Consider the following 19796-nt stretch of genomic DNA (forward strand, 5'->3'; position numbering starts at 1 on the left):
GACCTAATGTAAAACTACCAATAACACAGAAAGATGAAAAAAATAGGCTTATTCACTTATGCATTTGTGCTTAATAAGCACTTCAAAACTGAACATTTTCTTTACTTTTGTAAAAAAGCAGTAACAACATCAGTTTAAGTAGGAAGTAAAAGAACATAGCCCACAAGAGAGATGCAACTCAGAAGAAAACCCAAGAGGATTAAATTTACATTTGCTCTAATTTCACAAACATCTGGAGTTCAACCAGGAATTAATGCAACCCTGGAAAGACATTATACTCAATTTCCATTGGATTCAGCAAATTTCCAGGAATCCTTATCACAGAGATGAATTAGCTGTTGCAGGAAAACTGCAGGCTTGACCTGTAAGGCATACTATATAAGTAACAATTAAACAAAATTTTAACTTGGAAGTGTTTAAAAATAGTAATTAAGAAACTAAATTTGTTCATACACTTACAATGCAGTAATTAATTCACTTGCACGTGCACCAAGAAAAAAAAAATCTCTGCAAGGTAAGTCCTCTCTATTAAGAATGCTATCTTACACTAGGAGACAAAAATCTCTGAAATTTCTCTATTAAATTTTATCTTAATTCATTCTTTCACAAAAAAACCCCTATGTTTTTTGGTAAGTACATCTCATGAGCAGTTTTCCATAAAATGAATGTTTAGACTGAATTTACCAATGCTAAGACCTGATCCCTTAGTTTAAGTGACAGTTACTACGCAGAAATACCCCACAAGAAAGAAGATAAAAGTACTAATTTGAACAAGACAAAAAGTGAAAATCTCATTACTGTGAATTAATTGTGGTAAAGATAACTCATTCCCAAATAACAGCAAACCTAATCAGCTTTTGTTGTTGGACTCCCAGGTGTCTAAGAAGGGACTCCAGCTGAACCTTTTCCTTCACTTGGGGCATTCACAACATCTTCCCTGGGCGGAATTTTTGTAGCCAGTGCTGCACCCTCCCCTCAGTGAGGGCACTCACTAGTTTGGCCTTTTCCCATCATGTAGCTGCCACTTCCCATGAAAACCGTAGGGACCGAAGATGCCCTCTCCTCTGGGGGTAGCTTAAACCCACCAAGAAGCTCCAAAGTTACTGATTTCCCACCAGCCAGTCCCCCTACAACACAGAGTGATTACAGGAATCTCATTCTCTCAAGAAACAGAATTAAAAAACAAAACAAAACAACCTTCCAGCTCAGTTTCTTCCCCAGTTTTGCTCAAGTTTAGTACTCTACACATACACACAACCTGGGATTTACTCCATTCACTTAAAGAACAGAAATTACATTTTATCTTTTTTCCACAATACCCCATGTTATCTTCGCACTGCAGAGTATCTACTGCTCTGTAATAATCATATGACATTTAGCTTTAATAGCAGTTCAGCCAGCAGAACTCGGTTCTACTTCGCACTGTGCTACTGCTAGCAAAATGGTAGCATCCGAATTAACAACAGGCACAGTGATAAAGGCCCCAGACGTCGAGAAGGCATGCAAGGGCCTAAAACAAAGTAGACTTCTTTTTTATTCATACGGAGGAGACCAGCATTTTTCCTAACCTTGCTCTCACTATTTCTTGTAGCTGAAATCATTAGCCAGACTCCTATGATGATAAATTTAGATTAAACAACAGAGGCCTGTTTAAAAAAGTTATAGCAAATGAGAAGTTAAAAGCACATGAAAACAAAGGTCTTCCCAAGGAAAATACAGGTCAACGTCAAGACCTCGTTTTAGAATCTGTTTGTTGTACACAACTAAAATCTAGAGCAGAAAGAAAAATCAACTAAAAAAGCCAGAAACCCTGACTTTAAGCCCTTGAATCAGGTCACTTAGAGAAATTTAACTTCTAACAGTTAATTGATAGCCTTGCACAGGTCCTAACGAATCCTGGACAAGATTCTGGGACCTACTTGTGCGTGGTGTTATTCGTGAATCCTTATTCCTAAGTTATAGCTCTTTTTTGCAGTTTCACTTAATCCACTTTCAGAAGAGCAAGCATTCATACCTACTAGACATTATACTTCAGAACCAATATCTAAATTTGCATTAGGTTTCATATACAGATTGAATAAAAGCGTTTCAGAATGCACAGCTTCCATGATGTTCTAATTTGAGCACTCCAAAAAAACCAGACTTTCGGCCTCTCTCAACACATCTATGAATATGATTTATTTTCTTTACATATCTTAGTGATATAAAAAACAGACAATGAAAGAGAAAAATATAGTACAGTTTTAAGGTAGTAGCAGCCCATATACATTTCTTCAACTGTCAAAGTTTAAATGTCACAGCACTATTCAAGCAGAATATGATATATTAGTATATTATTTAAAAAATACTGGAAAACTGAACTGGAAACTGGAAAACATTAACAGAAGGTCTGATTCAGTACAGTTGTCATGCTCGCTATTTACACACACAATTCAGAAATTTACAAAAACAAGATATTACAAATACAAATGCAAAAACTTTGAGAAAGAAAAAGAAAGGAGAAAAAAACTAGAAATTAGAGCACACGCTGAATTACAGAAATCCCTCCATCCCATGTCTATCACTGTGGAAAGAAAAAGAAAAAACTTATGCTCAAGGACAGAACTCAGATCAGCTAACATGAATTACTGACCTACATTCTGAGGAATGTCTTTGTTTACGTAACACAAAAGAAATAGCATAAAACTATACGTACATGCTAATATTAATTGATGTAAATGAATCTTCCTTTCAATTTCCACTTTAAGAGCTCTACAAGTAGTATTTCATTAGCCCCAGCTGCCTGAAATCCACAGTAAAATTCAGCATGAGGTATTGACTAAGTAGAATCATAACTTTTGCAAACTTCTCTCATCTTCCCTCCCCATGCATATCTAGGAAGTTAAAGGGAGCCAACCTTCTGACACTGGCCAAAAGATGTCCTGCTTTTGTTCCATAAGTTTAGTGCATTTATTCCTTGGGAAGTACAGAATACCTTGAAGAAATCTTGGCCTCCACAGCCTTCCTAATTTTCAAATGCAACTGTTGCCAACAGTTAGTGAAAAAGCCAAATTTTCATTCAAGGAAAGAATTTTTCCTACCTTCTTCAAATACATATTATATCTCTCCATCTATACAGAAAACCATGCTGGATGCATCAGCTCTAGACTGCTAAAGCTGGGTAACAAACCTTCTGTTCCCAATCAAGCTCACAGTGAAGCTAGCCAAAAGCCTACAATAAGTTCCCCTCACCAAAGAAAACATACTAGACCTACAAATTCAGGGTTCTGGCCAAAACATGGGCAGAAGTTAGCTGGGAAACATCCATCAGCCCCATTAAAAACATTGATAGGTCCCCATGAAAACTATCAACAGGTCATGGGCGGATGGCCACTATTATCCTGATGGAAACTCTCTTCAGCAATTGATCACGATTCTCCCCGTTCTGCCTGAAAAAGCTGGCAGAGATTTACAGCAGCATATTGCTTTCAGTTCATTGCTGAGAAAGGCCCATCACTACCTCTGTGGAAATACAGCTTCACCACCAAAATGTTTGGCCTCTGACAAAAGCACATCAGCTAAGTTTAGCGCGTTGATATGCTATCTACTTCTTTGTGGCACATTTTTATCACCTCTCAGCAAGCTAGTTCAATCGACTTACTCTGAAACCTTCCATAGCATTTTCAACTGAGTAAAACACACGTTTTAGGTGTAAAAAGTTAGGGTCTGTGTAAGGACTGCCCAACTTCAGCAAGCAAGTCATAGAGCTCTTCCAAGTCACTTGTATGCCAAGTTCCTGGATGTAACACATGGAAGTATCAGAAATCCTTCATGAACTACCATGCCATTCCCATCAGCAGGCTCTTGCCTGTGGATTGTCAGGCAGGCAGTCCCAGATTATGCCACAGACTTGCTTCTTAGGAGTGCCTTCATTCCAACACAATTTTTTATAAGATCAATGTAAAACAGCAGATTTCAGAAAGGATCAAACTCTTTTAGGTTTCAAAATTAATACCAACAGAAAGAAACACTCATTGGAACTACAGGGTTGCCACTTTGTGAGTCCTTGGTAAGAAAAATAAAAAGGGGATTGGAAAAGAGGTTTTTTTAATAGTTATTTTTCATATTTCATTCAAGCAAAATTAAATCAAGAAGAAAAGAGTCCAAGTGCTTTTCCTTAATTAAAGAAGAAAAGGGATGAGGGAAGGGAAGGAAGGAGAAACACACACAGGAAGTTCCTGATGGCATGGAACATTGTTTTAAGTTACAGTACTAAGAAGAAAGGAGACAAACTCTGATCTGAATTGTATGGAGTGCTTCATAATAAACATAAAACAATAATGAAACCAGTTAGCTTAAGATTTTGTCACTGAATTGGGGATATGTGTATATGCGCCTTCACACAGGAATGAAAGTTTGACTGTGTGCAAGTCAGACAAATTTGATGTCTAGTCTCTTTGGGGAGGAAGAAAAAAAAAAAATCGAAGCAATTCATCAGATCTTGCACCCACGAACCAGAATCCACACACAGGAATACAGGACCTACTATATTGGAACGTGCAGTCTAGCATTAGTATATTAGTATACTGGACAAATAGCTGTATACCAGACATGCGTATGCCAATATGCTGGACACACAGTCTAGTCTTCTATCCCTGACAACAACCAGAACTAGATGCTTCAGAAAGAGCTTCAGGGCTCCACAGAAGGGAGATAAAAATGTGCTGGTCTCATTCTGCTCACCATTAGCTGGAAAAGGGATAAATTGCTTAACCACGATGTTTAATAGCAATCTCACTAATTTGATCATCTTCAGTTTCAGTAACTGTAAGTGATTTGGTATCTATGTAGATATTTAAAACCACCAGTTTATGAACGAGAAAAATGTGAAATAAGAGCTATCAAATGATAGAATTTGTCCCTATGTAAAAAATGATACATCTGCTGGCAGAAGTATGTTTGATAATGTTGTATCAGAGAAAATTATAATAATGATGTATGAATTTTGCAACAGCTATTCACTTTACATCAGTGCAACTGGTCTATAGGTATCTGAACTTGCTTTACTGCAGATTATTTAATTGCAGATAATTTCTCAGGTATTGAGTGACATAATTACAAAGTGGTATGAACTGATAAATACTTCTAATAGACTTACCATCAGAACTTGTAAGAACAAAGCTCTCTGCATAGGACTGCTTCTTTCCACCTATACTTCTGGGAAACCAATGAAAATCTATGGGATAAATATCATCTGGAAGTTTCACCACTTGAGTAGTCTCACTAGTTAACAGGTTCCACTTCATAATTTGGTGATCATCGCTGCAGGAATATAGCTCATCAGCTGTAGTCCATCCCACACAGCTAACTAATTCCTTATGTATAATTAAATTAAGGAAGTCTTAAAGTTTTGGTTATTAGAAATAAACTTATAAAATATCTCATCTAGACTGTACAAAACTGAAAGAACAGTACAGGAAGATTATTTTAAGAAGACTAGATAGAATGTTTCCTATAAAGACAATATGAGTCTTCATTCTTTCTTCGCTGTTTTGTGTCAAGAAGAGCTGGTAGAAATTCCGCATGAAATAGAAAAGCAGACTGAAACTATAAAAATATCATTCTTATTACAATGCATATTTATTGAAACACTGGGTTACAAGAGGGGTCTTGGTGCACAAGGCAAGCGCAAACTGCCCAGCTGTCATTCAAATTGGCTTATGTTGGCCTATGTCAGCAGTTTATATATGAGGCTGTGTTAATATCTAAGTTATTAAGAATAGAAAAATTACAACTTTGTTTATAGCCTCTGTGTGTGTGTGTGTGTGTGTGTGTGTCTTATTACATGCAATTAGAAATATCAATATTCCTATTTACTATGTGAGAAAAAAAAATTTAACTTATCACTACAAATAGGAAAGGAAAAACCTCAAAATTTTCCAGCAAAACGCTGACAACTTCTGCACAGTACTAAACACCAGTGGTTTCAAATTAGGTTGATAAAAGCAGAAAACACTGGGTATTGCAATGGGAGTGTTCAACATCTCCAAAAATGTTGCCTTTAAAAGATGCACTAAAACAGTAAGGTTAAAAAAAAGCGACATGCAATTTACAAATATTTTACTATGACATTCAGGATTTAAAGAAAACCCTTCTAGTAAAAAGGCTATAAAGATTTAACATGTTGTTCTAAGGTTTATTCTGAGAGAAAGGATATGTTTTGGTTCCTTTAAAAGTGAAATCTTCAGTCTCATTTCGGTTGTTCAGATGGAGCATTAAAAAAAATCTGTTGGGTATGTTAGAACTGTATTAAAACAAAACAAATACATATATAAGTAGCCAAAATTAAAAAGGAAGATACCAATACCAAAATTAAAAGTTTTGAAATAAATAATATAACATTAGTACTGTGGCAAAACAGTCACCAAAATGGACCCAAATTTTAAGGGAATTCTCCTTGTACAGTACACAACCACACACAAATCTGACTGCTTAGTATAAACACACCGGGCAAGTTAAAGAACAACTAATGTCAGCAGCATTTCACTGAAACATTATAGGTGGAAACACTGAAGTTCTCTTATGCTTACAGATAGTCATGAAGGTAGCTGGGGAAAACCTGGAATCACAAACTTTTCAAAAAGATTCATGCCTGAACGGAGAATTAGAAGAAAATTTAGAGAAAAGGGCCATACTCTCAAAAAAATCCTGCTGTGACCAAATGATGATCTTACTCTTTCATCCACAATTATTTGGAAAGTCCATGATGTTTTACTGTAACACTGTAATTCCATAAGATGTTCAACTGGGTCCCACCCTCTCATCCTCTCCTTCTCTTTGGTGAGCCTGTGCCTGGACAGGAGAGAGGCACTGATCCAGGTTAAACCTTTTTTCTTTCCCCCCTTCAGGATGGAAAGAAGTAAAAGCAAAATGAGAGAATGGGAGCAGGCAGTACACTCTGAAGAGAGCATCATGATACACGGCGTGACCTTCTAATCTTCTGGAATTTCTTTGGCATAAAAACTACTATGCGTTACTATGCAGAATTTAAGAAGCCTTAAAAGGAAGACAGTCCTAAAACATGTAATTTTCTGTGCCCAAAGGATAAAATAAGCTATTTTCAATCCTACTTTACATTCATTCTGATAAAACGCACACAACAAGTCATTTTTATTTTTAAATACTTAAACATCGTTCATATTTGAAAGTCTAATTGCTTTCTCCTACCTGTATTCTAAAAATGTGTGGGGACCTCAATATCAAGGCATTTAAAAGGCGCTTGAGTTTATGCTGAACTTTCAAAGCGGCCTTTGAATCATGTCTTTGATTTCTAGATGGTGGTAATGGTGTTGTTCAGCACCTGCATTGCTGTTGAACATATGCTACAAAATATTCCACCAACCAGTTACGGGGCTAGTCTCTATACCATGAATTCTAGAAAAAACTCCACAAACATAACCTTAAGATTGTATAACAATATGGAGTAAAACGGCACCAAAATATATCTTCTTCAGTTTAATATAGGTATTGCTCCAGCTTAACAGAATCTCTCACATTTATTTGGATGCACAGATCTTACTTACCTGCTTCTATTTTCTGCGCACGCCATACCTAAACCCACCTTTTCAGTGGCTGCTTGGTATTTTTTATTGCTTATTTTTCATTTAGAGTTTCAGCAGGCAAGCTGTTACCGTCAGCTTCCAGTTTCCACTCCCACCACACAGGCATCCAAAAGCTTTCAAAGATTCCCACGTGAATTCTGTGTTCTTTTATTTCCAAGGATGACACCAGAATTTGGTAACGCATTTTGGAAAACCGCGGTTCTGAACACTCTTTATGTGTATCTAAGGAAAAGGAATGCTCACCCTTATTTTACGTATTAAACGAGACTTCTGCGGCGATACAGTTGCACCTGTTGATACCAACAGGAAAATTATTACGGAGCACAGGGTGGCTCGGAGAGCAGTTAAATCAGTATACGCACTCAACATCGCAGCTCGGCCAGGAGTCCAACATCGGCTGGAAGCTCTCCCAAAGCATACCAAAAGCCGCTGCGACGCGGAGGAGGCCGCGCTGGAGGCAGCGAGCCCTCGCTCTACCTCTGAAACGCGGGGGTTTGGCTCAACTTGCCTCAGCCGCAAATTCCGTTTTGTCCCACCACTTTTTTTTTACATCCCAATCCCACGTTTCCTCATCCCCAGTTCTGCGTCGCGCTCTCCTCCGCTCCGGAGCGGCTCGATGAGAAGTTAAGGGTCAGAGAAAAGAGTGGTGTGAGCAAGGCAGGAGATTGAGCAAGATTGTGCAAGAGCTGAAGAGGGGGGGGCGGTTGGGGAAAACAGGCAGCGGGAGGAAGAGGAGGACATCCATGGTGCTTGCAGCCCTCCGCGCCCCCCCCCCCCCGCCTGCCATCGCCCTCCCGCTCCCCTCCCAGCACACGCACCAAGCTGCCGCCCCAGGCGAGCTGCTGCGGGGGCCGGGCTGCCCCGCCTCGCCGACCAGGTCACCGTCGAGGCGGCCACCGGCAGAGCCCCGGCGCCCCGCTTCCCTCGGGACGGGCTCCCCACGCAGCCGCTTCTCCGCCCACGGCCCGCCGCCCGAGAGGGGGGTCACGGCCCGCGGCCCTGTCGCCCACCGCGGCGCTGAGTCAGACCTCCCGCCCCCTCCCTCCAGCGGCCCCCGCCGCGTTTTACCTGTGGCGGCGGCAGGGAGGGAGGCAGCGCGGCGGCAACGGCCGCCAACGAGCCCCAACGGCCGCCGCGCCAGCGCCGCCGCCGCGGCAACGGCAGCGCCTCCCCCGTCCCCCCCCCTCCCTGGCGCTGCCGCGGCCGTGGCGAAGCTGCTCGGTCTCTATAGCTACTTCCCGCGAGACTTCTTCTTCTTCTTCTTCTTCCCCCCCTTCTCCTCCTCCTCCTCCTCCTCCTCCTCGTCCCACCGCCACCTCACGGGCCCTCCCCAAACCAGGTGACACGACTCCATGGCGTCACCGCGCCGCCCGTTAATTAGTGCCGCTTCAAAAGCGTGCGCTGTTTTTGTTTATTTAGCATTATTTTTATTTTAGTTTTTACACGTTTTTAAAAGCCATGTGTTCACGCGGCGGCTCCGGTCCCCATCACCTCTCCGCCCGTTGCCCGGCAACCGAGCGCCGCCCCCTGACCTATTTCTATTAAATTAAAATAAACCCCTTTCGCGCGGGACACGCGCGCGCGGGCGCGCGCGCGCCCGCGGTGCCAAAAATCAACGTGGCTGCCCCCACAGAGCCCGCTTCCCCCAGAGCGCATGGATTTGGGTTTTTTTGTTTGTTTTTTTTTTGTTTTTTTAATATAATTCCTCCCCTCCTCCCCTGTCCGCGCAGTAACGGAAAACAAGATGGCGCAGGAGCGGGGCTTTTTTTCCTCCTCCCTGCGTTCAAACCCGCGGGAGGCCGGCCCCCTCCCTTCCCAGCATGCCCCGCGCCTTTCTAACGAATTTCGGTTCGAGTTTGCCGTTTGGGCGCCATTTTCGAGTGTGGAAGCCGCCAAGCCGCGGCGGGAGCCGGGATCGCCGCCGCTGCCGCCCGCAGCTTGGCCACGGCCGCGGCCGGGCGCTGCCCGCCCTCGCAGGTACCAGCTCGGCGCGCGGCTCGGCGGGGGCAGCCGAGGCGGCTCGGCTCGGCTCGGCGCGGCGCGGCAGGGACTTTCGGGCAGAGCCGCCGGCAGTTCGCCGGAGGGCAGGTGGAGTCGGGGCGGGGGGGGGGGGAGAAGCTTCCTTCGCCGTAAGCGGAGCCGCGGGGACGCCGTCGGGAAAATCTGCCGGAGCGAGCGGCAAGTCTCCCCGTGCAGAGGGTGCTGCGGGCAATGGAGGGGGGCGGCGGGCTCTTTGCCCTGTGCCTTATTCTTCCTCTTCCCCCCAGCCCCCCCCTACCCTACCCCACCCTGAGCGGGTAAAAGGCGGCGGCAGCCCCTTGCCCTGGGGCTGGGGCTGCCCTGCGGAGGGCCCTTGCCGAGGGGCACCCGCTGCTCGGTGCCCGCTCGCCCTCCTTCCCCCCCGCCGGCGGGGCGCAGCGCCCGGCGTTTCTGGCCCCGCGGGTGTCGGCAGATGCGTGCGAGGAGCTGGGGGGAAGAAAGAGGGTCGGAGGGAAAGCAGGTTTCCCCTTGTATCCTTATGGACCTATGGGGACCGCTAACCGGGGGCCAACCTGTGAAGGGGGAGTAATACGTTTTACTCCAGTAATATGTTTTCCGTGCGCCCGAAATACGGAGGCCCGATTTTAATCTGCTTACAAAGCAAGGACCCCCCCGTAACTATCTGTGCCTACTCCTTTTATGCTTGAAGCGTGAAAGCTAAATCATAAGAAAATCCTTAAAGAGTTAAAAAGATCGTGACAAAGGTGCTGTAGGATTCCTTAAAATGACGGGTTGATTAAAAAAATTTTTTTTTCATTGACATCGGTTATAGTTATCAAATTTGAACAGCTTTTAATAAGGAAGTCTTTCTGCCTGTCTCTGACTCTCTTTTCACCAAGCCCTGAACAAAAACGGCACTTGGCAGGAGATCATTGAGAGATGCTTTTAACAAACACCTCTGAGTTGACTTGGAGGAGGGGCTGGACACGAATATGTTAAGTTTATTAGAGAGTCTGTAGCAACTGATCTATCCCGATTTAAAAGTGGATGTCAAGTAGTTATGCTTGTTCATTTTGTTGGTGTATATGGGGGAAAGGAGTTGGTAAGGTAAATAGGTCTATATTGCACAACTCTGAGTGGAAAAGCTTTGGAAAAAAAATCTGGTACTTTGAGAGACTGTAATTGTCTGAGACAGCCATTGCGGAACACTTCTTAACAGGGGCATAGACTCAAATTGCCTTAAAATGAGTTCTCTCTCTCATTTCCCCCCCTCCCCCATTGTCCCAAATGAAGGACTCTCATGAGAGTGTGGGTTGGGGGTAGGTCTGAAAACGTCAAATGATTGGCACCAATTGTAAGATGACTTTCTAACCACGTCAGTTTTTTTATCTTGTGAGAAGTAAACTTTCTCATGTCTGTTTTTCTCCAAACCGAATTCGCCACTTGCTGCATTTTAAACTCTTTGGAGAGAGTTTCCCTCCTGCAGTTGTCTTGCCTTGCTTCTCATCATCGGTTGCTTTTTATTTCTATTTTTTTGGGAGCTGTGTTTAAGTGCCAGCTGATGGACTTTCGTAGTGTTTCGTTCTTGATCAGATAACTTTAACATCAGAACTAGATTAAGGTATTTTGTTTCGCTTACTCTGTTAAATGTTGAATACTAACAGTAGTGGTTGTGTTATATTTTGCAAAGTGAGAGTATTGATCTAAGCTGCTTCAGAATTGAGACTTTACTTAAATTACGCAATTTTTTTTTCTTAATAATTGGCGTGGAGTGTTGAAAATAAAATGTGTGTCAGGTCTGAAAGGTGTATGTAAAGCGTGCTTCCAGAAGGATATAGCCATATGGCTACTCAGTTTGTTACTGCAAATGTGTGTTTAACTCTTTTGCCCCCAGCATCACAGTTGCTTTCTCTGAGCATAGTAACGGCATTGAATATGGCTGTATGGGTTTTCTGTAGGTAGATTCGTGCTGTTTCTACAGATTAGGATAGGCCCATCAATTTGGGGGGAATGGTTTCAAATCTATCATTATGAGGCTAAGCTTTAGTTTTTGTTTCAAATTCAGAGTTTTGTCTTCAAAATACATCTAGATTTTGGTTTCTAAATTAGTCAAACATCTGGATATTCATATAGGTATATTCCTTAGGGGATTGCAGCTCGATGCTTAGATCACGGGGTTTTCTTGTTTGTGTTAGCAAAGGAGATAGATCCCTTCAGTAGTTTGATTGCTTGGAATTGAAGGGGAACAGCCAACAGAAATCATGCCAAGCAAGAGCACCAAAACCTCTACAGCAGTCCAAGAGAAAGGCAGAAAGCCCTTAGAGGATTCCACCAGTGACATGGATGTGGACAAAGAAGGTGACGGACAGCTTGGTGAAGCACCTCCACAAGGTAGGTTCGTATCTTATGGTTCTGATGGCACATAAACTTGACACTAGTGCCTGTGGAGCAGCGGTGTTGTGTTGAATTTACAAACTATTCCAGATAGTCTGCTCTTTCTCTTCTAGAAAGGAATATTGAAAGCCTTGACTCTTGGCAGGTTTAAACTGTTTTTAAAATGGTAAAGAGGGCTTGCAAAGAGTTAAAGTGTTTAGACCAGTCCTTTAGTACAAGTGCAAAAGCAGTTGGTAGACTTTCTTCTAATAAATCTTATATTTAATATTCCTGATCTGTAACATTGTACTTAAGATTGTGGTACAACAGAAAGATTTTTCAAATTTATACACAGCCAAAGGTATGGGATTTCTGGAATGGAATAAATTTCAAGTTTATTTACTTAACTCTTAAAATGATTTGACTTTCTTTTTCATGAAGCAGGTTTTTTGTTTTTTGTTTTTGTTTTTTTTGAATTGAGTTTTTGCTGAAGATATCTGGAAAAACAGAAGTTAGTGTATTTTTAGGTAGCCAGATATGCAATTATTAAAGCAAGGTATTTGACAAATGGATTAATATGTTGAAATTTGTGACAAACTACTGTCTATTTGAAGAAAAAGTTGCTAGTAACTGCTGAAAAGCTGCTTTGCTTATAACTAACTGATATCCAGGGGGCCAGTTTGTTTTCGTAACAAACTTCCTGTCTTTGCAGAGTAGTTGTGCTGTCATTACAGCTTTCAGAGCATTGTGCAGCGATCCCCAAATCTTGCAGTGACTTGTGAGCACGCTTGAAATGTGGCTTTGCACTTATTAATTAGAAGGACTCTGCCTGTTTCAGATTTGTAGACTTACTGTGACGGTTGTAGCTATTGTAATTGCAGAGTGCCTATTAAAGAGTGTTAGAATAAGAATTACATAATGAAAGAACAAACCCACTAGTGAATCGATGGGGCATCTTTAAATATCTACTTCTGAAAGATTCAATTCATGGCAAGAAGAATTTTAACTCCACTTAGCTCATTTTAATAATTTCAGACAAAAGTATAGATTTGATTCATGTAGAAATAATGTTAGCTTTTGAATTAAACATTTTAAAAGGTGCCTAGTCATTGAAAGCTTATAGTCTCCTTTTTCTTTCTGTTTATTTTGGATGGTTTTTAGCAGCCTCAAATGAGGTACTTGATAATCGAAGTTTAGAAGAGATTTTGAGTAGCATCTCTCCTCCCCCACCACCAGCAATGACCAATGAAGCTGGTGCTCCTCGTCTCATGATAACTCATATTGTAAACCAGAACTTCAAATCCTATGCCGGGGAGCAAACTTTGGGACCTTTTCATAAGGTATCTTTCTTTTACTTTAAGTATTTTCTAAATGGAGGTAAGACTTTGTTGTGTGTTAATATTCCTTACTGTATTTTCACATAAGCTTAGCTCAAAATAACTGAAAAATATTTGTTTCAGAATTATTTCATAGTGATATTCTATATTTTAATTATTGGACAGTAGAGAAAACATTTAAGTGTAATTTTATGATATTGTGCAACTATAATTTATCAGTAAGCCTTTAAAAAGCACAATTTTTCTTGATTTTTTTTTTTTGTTTGTTTGCTGGAGAATATTCAGGGGGTCTGAAAAATAAGAATATTTTTAGGGCCCACAGGAGACTTAAGTGGCTAATTGTGAAACTTTCTTTGCGAACATGCTTGCTAAATGAAATATTGCTGTGAGTTAACAACTTAAAATTCATAAAGCTGAGCTAAGTTGAGGTGTTTTGTTCTGTGTGTGTGTGTGTGTGTGTGTGTTTTTTTTTTTTTTTTTAATGGGTTGTACTGCTTTACCTTTGGCAGTAAAAGCTAAGCTATCAAATAGTCTCCAGTTTTCTGTGCTAGAAATAATTGTATTTTAAGCTGTCCACAAATGAAATAGGTGATTCACACTGGTTAGGATTGTTTCAATTTGAATGTCACTTTTTTCTTCTATTATGCAGCGTTTTTCATGTATTATTGGGCCAAACGGCAGTGGAAAATCCAATGTCATTGATTCAATGCTTTTTGTGTTTGGGTATCGGGCACAAAAAATCAGATCCAAAAAACTATCTGTGCTGATCCATAATTCTGATGAACATACGGACATCCAGAGTTGTTCAGTGGAAGTCCACTTCCAAAAGATCATTGACAAGGTATGTATTCTTCTATTCAGAACAGTGGAGGCTTTTATTTTATTTTATTTTTTTAAGGGTTTGAAAACTAACATTTTATTATTTTAGTTCCAACTAGAGAAAACTTCATAGCATGAGTACTTTACCTTTGGGATGTAAAACATCAATTCAGTGTTAATTAGCTTAAATCTTCCTCTATCAAGTGGTGTAGTTCTTAAAATATCGGTCTTGCAGAAAACAGAAAAGAATCCTCACTAATATCTGGTACATGTACATTTTAAAACTACTTAGAAATATAAAATAATTGTTTTAACAAGAAACCTTTTAGAATTCTGTCTTTTCTGTTTCACCTCAAGTGTATGAGTTTTTAGGGATTTTGTTAACTTCAGGAATACCTTTTGTAAGTATACAAGTGGACATGTTATATATTCTTAAATTTATAATATGAGCAATATAGATTAAGAAATAAAAACCATTTAAGCAAAACTTTTCAAGCCAGTTAAAAATATTTTAAGTTATCTCAATATAAGCTTAGAAAAATACAAAATGAATCTGAAACTTTAATGTTTACACTTTTTATGCCATAAAGTACCTGCAATTTTTAAAACAGATTTTTAATAGAAAATTCTAGACCTCACCTCTTATCACTAAATATTTTTGAACATGATGTTTTGTTTGAAAGAAGTGAAGTGTTGGCAAATCAAAAATACTCATTTTGCTTGTCACTTCATGTATTGGTAAAAACTGCTGTACAATTTTGTTGATTTATTGTGATTACAGTGCAAGCATTTTTTTTTAACTTTAAATATTTAATTTTTTTACACATTTATTCTGGGTGAAGTTTCAAATGTTGAGTTTGGGGTTAGTCAAAAAAAGGGGGAAATGTATCGAGTTTCAAGACTTTTGTTAATAAAATGACAATATTTACAGTCTTTGACCAAAAAAAAAATTTTTTTTTAAGTCAGAATTTTTCTTTGACTTGATATACATACACCTACCCCAACATTTTTCTTGTATCTAGATTAAGCAGATCCAATAATTATTAAATTTACTTTGGGTTTTCACTTGACTTCATGTTAATACCTACGAGCTGACTTTATGGTGTGATACAACTTCTGAATATACTAGATATCAAGTTAATTATGCTCTTGGTGGTTAATTTGGGAAAGTGGTAGGTCAGTTTAAGTCTTTACAAGAAGCATGCATCAATTTTAATATTTTAAAGTATAGGACCAGTTTTATTTTAGTTACTGCATTTCAGGTAAGTCTAAGAGCTTTTGAAGCTGATGATGTCACATTTGTCACATCTTTAATGTTTTGCTTTTGTATCTTCTACAGTTTCTCTTTAGAACTATTCAGCTAAAAGTAACTCCTTTTTCTAGCCCTATAAAAAAGGGGTTTAAAAATGCAGACAGTAGTTAAGTCATTCAGGACTTCCTAATCTAAAATTTAAAGGTTAGAATAGCACAGCCACTTTGAATTTGAAGTAGGCCTTTTCTTTTGTAATTTGAAACAGTGGTGAAGAGAATAAATTAGATATTTTTAAAGCAATAGCTTGTATCGGAGATGGGAAAGGCATTAAGTGAAGGCCATTCATTTTAAACAATTTGAAGTGTTTTAAATCCAGTTCTCAAGAGAGTGTGTTTTTTTTGTTTTTTTTTTTTGTAAGGTATACAGCTTTAAGAGAGTTCCCATTTCTACTGGACCCTAGAGTGCAGTTGACTTAAAACCTGAACATGATAGCATTTCTATGCTTAATTGTGAAATATGAAATAAACCTGTGATATACTAATTGTTTTTCTGGCTTTCTTTTTTCCTCAAAACAGGAGGGAGATGATTATGAAGTCATTCCTAACAGCAATTTCTGTGTATCTAGAACTGCCTACAGAGATAACTCTTCTGTCTATCATATCAATGGAAAGAAAAAGACATTCAAAGATGTTGGTATTCTTCTTCGAAGCCATGGAATTGATCTGGACCATAACAGATTTTTAATTTTACAGGTAGGTGCATGAATGAAAGGAATTTTAAGAAAAAATGTATTTCTAGTTATGAAAAATACTGTCTAGGTTTTGAGTCTTGTATTTGAGGCCTTAAAGTACTCTAGCAGCACATCATGGTTTGCATGCTCTAGTAAAGATGCGAATCATTATTTGCTGCTTTAGAAATTTAAGGAAGAGAAACAGTTGAAGATACTACTTACACAAATTTTTCTATTAATAAATTGTGTTCCTGACATGTGGATGAATAGAAGAGTTGTGATACTTGTTCCGCCCTAGCAGCACGTAAATATTGGTGTAGTAAAATAAACCTTAAACCCCAATATTATTGTGCTGCTTAAGCGTGGCAGAGATTCAGCAACTTGCTTATACCAGATAAAGCTCATCAATATTAACTTAAATCCTAATGATTCTACTTTTAAGTTATCTACAGTTTCATATATAGACGTGTTTTTTTCTGCAGAAGTATGTATATATTAAAATCAGCTGTTTGTAAAAATTGAATGCATGAAAAACACATGAAGTGTAGGGGTTTTTTTGTGCTTGTGTAACAACTACAGAGGATTCAAAGATTGGCCGGATTTATAGCCGTTTCAGGATAAACTTGTTAAAACTACAGTTTACAACCAATACTGTAAAAAATAAAAAACCGTAGAATTTTTCAATAGCATTTATATCCACATTTGGGTTCAAAATTGTAAGGTCTGCTGGCATACATTTTCTTCTTAAAAGGCAGCCTAAAGAGAACCATACTAATTCTTCTGGATTTAAAATTATAATGGAGAATTCTGATATGTGCCAAAAAGAATTATTTAAAATGTAAATTGAGTTAAAGTATTTGATGAAAACATTTAAATATTAATTAAATTGAGTAAACATACATGCACATACCTGTAACTTTTCACTACTGTTGCTAACAGGTTCAGAATTTACTCTGGAGGATCATGACCTAGAAAACTAGTGCACATGGAAAGTTTTTCAAGATCTAAAACCTTTGAATACAGATTATTTTAGGCCTGTTTTTGTCAAAGGAGCTTCCAGTTCCCCTCTACAGAAGAAAAAAAAAAATTCTAGATAAGTCGCTCTGTTTGCTTCACTTCCTCAAGTCTTCTCGTGCAGTCCTTTTTTATAGTTACACCCACAAAAAGAGGATATATCTGTTTTGAAGTCTCCATACTAATTTGTTATTCCCTCTAACACTTCATTCCTCTATCTTCTGTTTTAAGCTGGAAAGAAGGACCTCCAACAAAACAGAACTGTTTTGTTCCCCCCTCCCCCCTCTATGAAGTTGCTCTTCAGAAGTAGCTGGTTAGGCCAATTTCTGAAAGGGAAAGAATGCAGAGTCAAAGATTAATCTAGGTAGAAATTATGGTGCAGAAGTATCTAAAGTTTAGTGTTAGAGTACCCTCTTTCACCATTGGGAAGAGGGAAGGAAAGGAAACATTTATGAGGAAGTACAGCCAACCTTTTCCAGATGTGATTTGTTTTCTTCTCCCAGTACTTACTTCCCAGAATGTTAGTTATCAATGGGAAGAGCATACCTATTCCTAAAAGCTTGAGTTTCTTGTTCTTCACCTGTAACATGAGAAAGAAGGGGGAAGTATAAGCAATACTAAGGCATAAAGTAATAGTTCCCACCATTTTTTTCCTACTAGACTTTGTGGGTAAATCAAGAACTGCAGAGGAAAGTGTACTGAGATTTCTGTGTTTCTTCAGGCTTCTTGAGTGAGGCAAGGCCCTTTCCCTTTGCACATAAGTTTGTGCACTTTTTTTTTTTTAAGGGGGTTCTACTGATTGGGTGATTCAAAGATGAGTAGTTTCCAGTTGGGAAATGTAGCAATATTTTCCACATAATTGCAGCAGAACTTCAAAACCCAAATACAAAAAATTGTAGTTAGAAATAAGTGAGACCATGTCAGAAGGCTAAGGCTACATACTACTATCACACGGACTGTCCTTTTTTCCCTAGTGTTTTTCAAATTAAGTTATTTAAAGATTGAGGAATAAGTGACAGTTCTATTTAATTTTTCCTCTTCTCTTGCTGTAGTGAAGCTAAACTTAAAGTAGCCTGTTCTAGTTTGATACCAAGTCAGAATAATTCCACATTTAAAATAAACTGTATTTCCCTGATTTTTGACTATGCTAATAGGGTATAATTGAAATGTTTCATTTTTATTATAGGTTTGGGGTAAATATGTTAATTAAGGATTATGAAATGCTATTTTCAATCTGTCACAGGATATTCATTAATATGAATGAAAAAGTTGTGAGAGAACATGTCCTACATATAGTAACAAAACCTTTAGTTACTTGGTTAGTATCCTACTAGTGTATTTAGCATTACTCAATGGAAAATACTTGCTTTTTAGAAGACTGCTTTCTGGCTTTGGTTTCTTTCCCTCACCCCACTCCACCTACCGTTTTTCCAGTCTAGCATATTTCAGTGCCTTTTAGGATAAAGTTTGAAAGTTTAGGCCAGACTGCATTTTTTTTTTTAAGTTTGGTAGGTCATTGTATAAGTTCTTCTGCTGGCTGCCATTCTGAAAATATTATAATCAGAATAATGACTTTGAGTAGCGTTACAAAGAGTTCTTAGGGGGAGAATAGAGTATGTAATATTAGTTGAGCAGTTCTAGAAGTGTTACAATTTCTGTGCCTAAACTAAATAATTGAAAAAAAAATCTTGTTTAAAAATGGTTTTGGTTACAGTAGGATATTGCCAATGTTTAACAGGAGGAGAAGGTCACTCTTGTTATCTGTAAGTTTTAATACCACGTTTTATGTTTTTAATAAATTGCTATGTGCTTTTAGCACTTCAGGAATAGACAGATGTTCAATGCATAGTTGTGAGTTTGCCACAGCCTGAAACTGCAACAGAAAGAAATGCAACTTAGCACTCAGTGCTTACTATGCTTTTCTTATCATAAGTGCTGTGGCAAAATCTAGCATCTTGCTGCTATTTTTTCTATCTTCCACACTTAATACCCCAACTTCCATAACTTGTGTGTCTGTAAATAACAACAAATAAATTATTTGTTTAGCTTTTTTGAAAGATTTGCTTGGAATATCAGTATATGTACAGAAATCTCGTGTGGGTTCTGTGCTCTGACTATGTTGGGCAAAGCTCAGAAGGTAAGTATGTTTGCTGTTGCTCAAGAGTAACTCCTCCAAAAAGATTAACCTTGAGGCCAGAAAGATGCCTTATCTTCTTTATCTTGGTTGGTTTGTTTCTAAGGGGTTATCAAATAAATGGGGAGAACTTAAAGGAATGTCAGTTATGGACATCCCTGGGGTAGGCATGTCTAGGGAGCAAAGCATACTGGCTGGACAGCAACTGTTAGCACCTGCTGAAATTGGCTCTTGTTGCATTTCAAGGTAAGAGAGAAAATACAAACTTTTAAAAGGGAAAGCACAGTTTCATAGGCAACTCCCATTCAGCTACTTTGCAGATTAAGATTGTAGAAAAAGTGAGAAATAGCACAAGACTTTAATGCTGTCTTTTAATAGATAATGAATTCACAGAAGAAGACTTATGAGTTGTAAAAAACTTTAGAACCTTCTTTCTTTCAAAGAAACAAATTGTTTTTAAGTAAATCTTGTTGCACTAATTATAGTAGTATATCACTTAAATGTATTTGATAATTTAATTAAAATGTTCTTATGTAACCTTAAGCAAGTATAAACA

General features: G+C 38.9%; 2 protein-coding genes across 2 annotated transcripts in view; one reads left to right on the plus strand and one right to left on the minus strand.

Annotated features, from left to right (window-relative positions):
* The window catches only part of IFT80 (intraflagellar transport 80), a 62211-nt gene extending 53442 nt beyond the window's left edge, over positions 1-8769 (minus strand). The window contains exons 1-4 of the mRNA XM_067301569.1: positions 8670-8769; positions 7845-7891; positions 6194-6283; positions 5138-5356 (exon numbers count right to left, since the gene is read on the minus strand). Of these exons, the coding sequence (XP_067157670.1) occupies positions 5138-5356; positions 6194-6233 (259 nt within the window). The 5' untranslated portion in view covers positions 6234-6283; positions 7845-7891; positions 8670-8769. The remainder of the gene's footprint in view (positions 1-5137; positions 5357-6193; positions 6284-7844; positions 7892-8669) is intronic.
* A 730-nt stretch (positions 8770-9499) lies between these two features.
* SMC4 (structural maintenance of chromosomes 4) overlaps positions 9500-19796 on the plus strand; it is a 45824-nt gene continuing 35527 nt past the window's right edge. Inside the window, exons 1-5 of the mRNA XM_067301570.1 lie at positions 9500-9578; positions 11777-11972; positions 13116-13294; positions 13941-14132; positions 15938-16114. Of these exons, the coding sequence (XP_067157671.1) occupies positions 11843-11972; positions 13116-13294; positions 13941-14132; positions 15938-16114 (678 nt within the window). The 5' untranslated portion in view covers positions 9500-9578; positions 11777-11842. The remainder of the gene's footprint in view (positions 9579-11776; positions 11973-13115; positions 13295-13940; positions 14133-15937; positions 16115-19796) is intronic.

Source organism: Apteryx mantelli, chromosome 9 (genome assembly GCF_036417845.1).
Source record: "Apteryx mantelli isolate bAptMan1 chromosome 9, bAptMan1.hap1, whole genome shotgun sequence".
NCBI classification, from domain to species: domain Eukaryota; kingdom Metazoa; phylum Chordata; class Aves; order Apterygiformes; family Apterygidae; genus Apteryx; species Apteryx mantelli.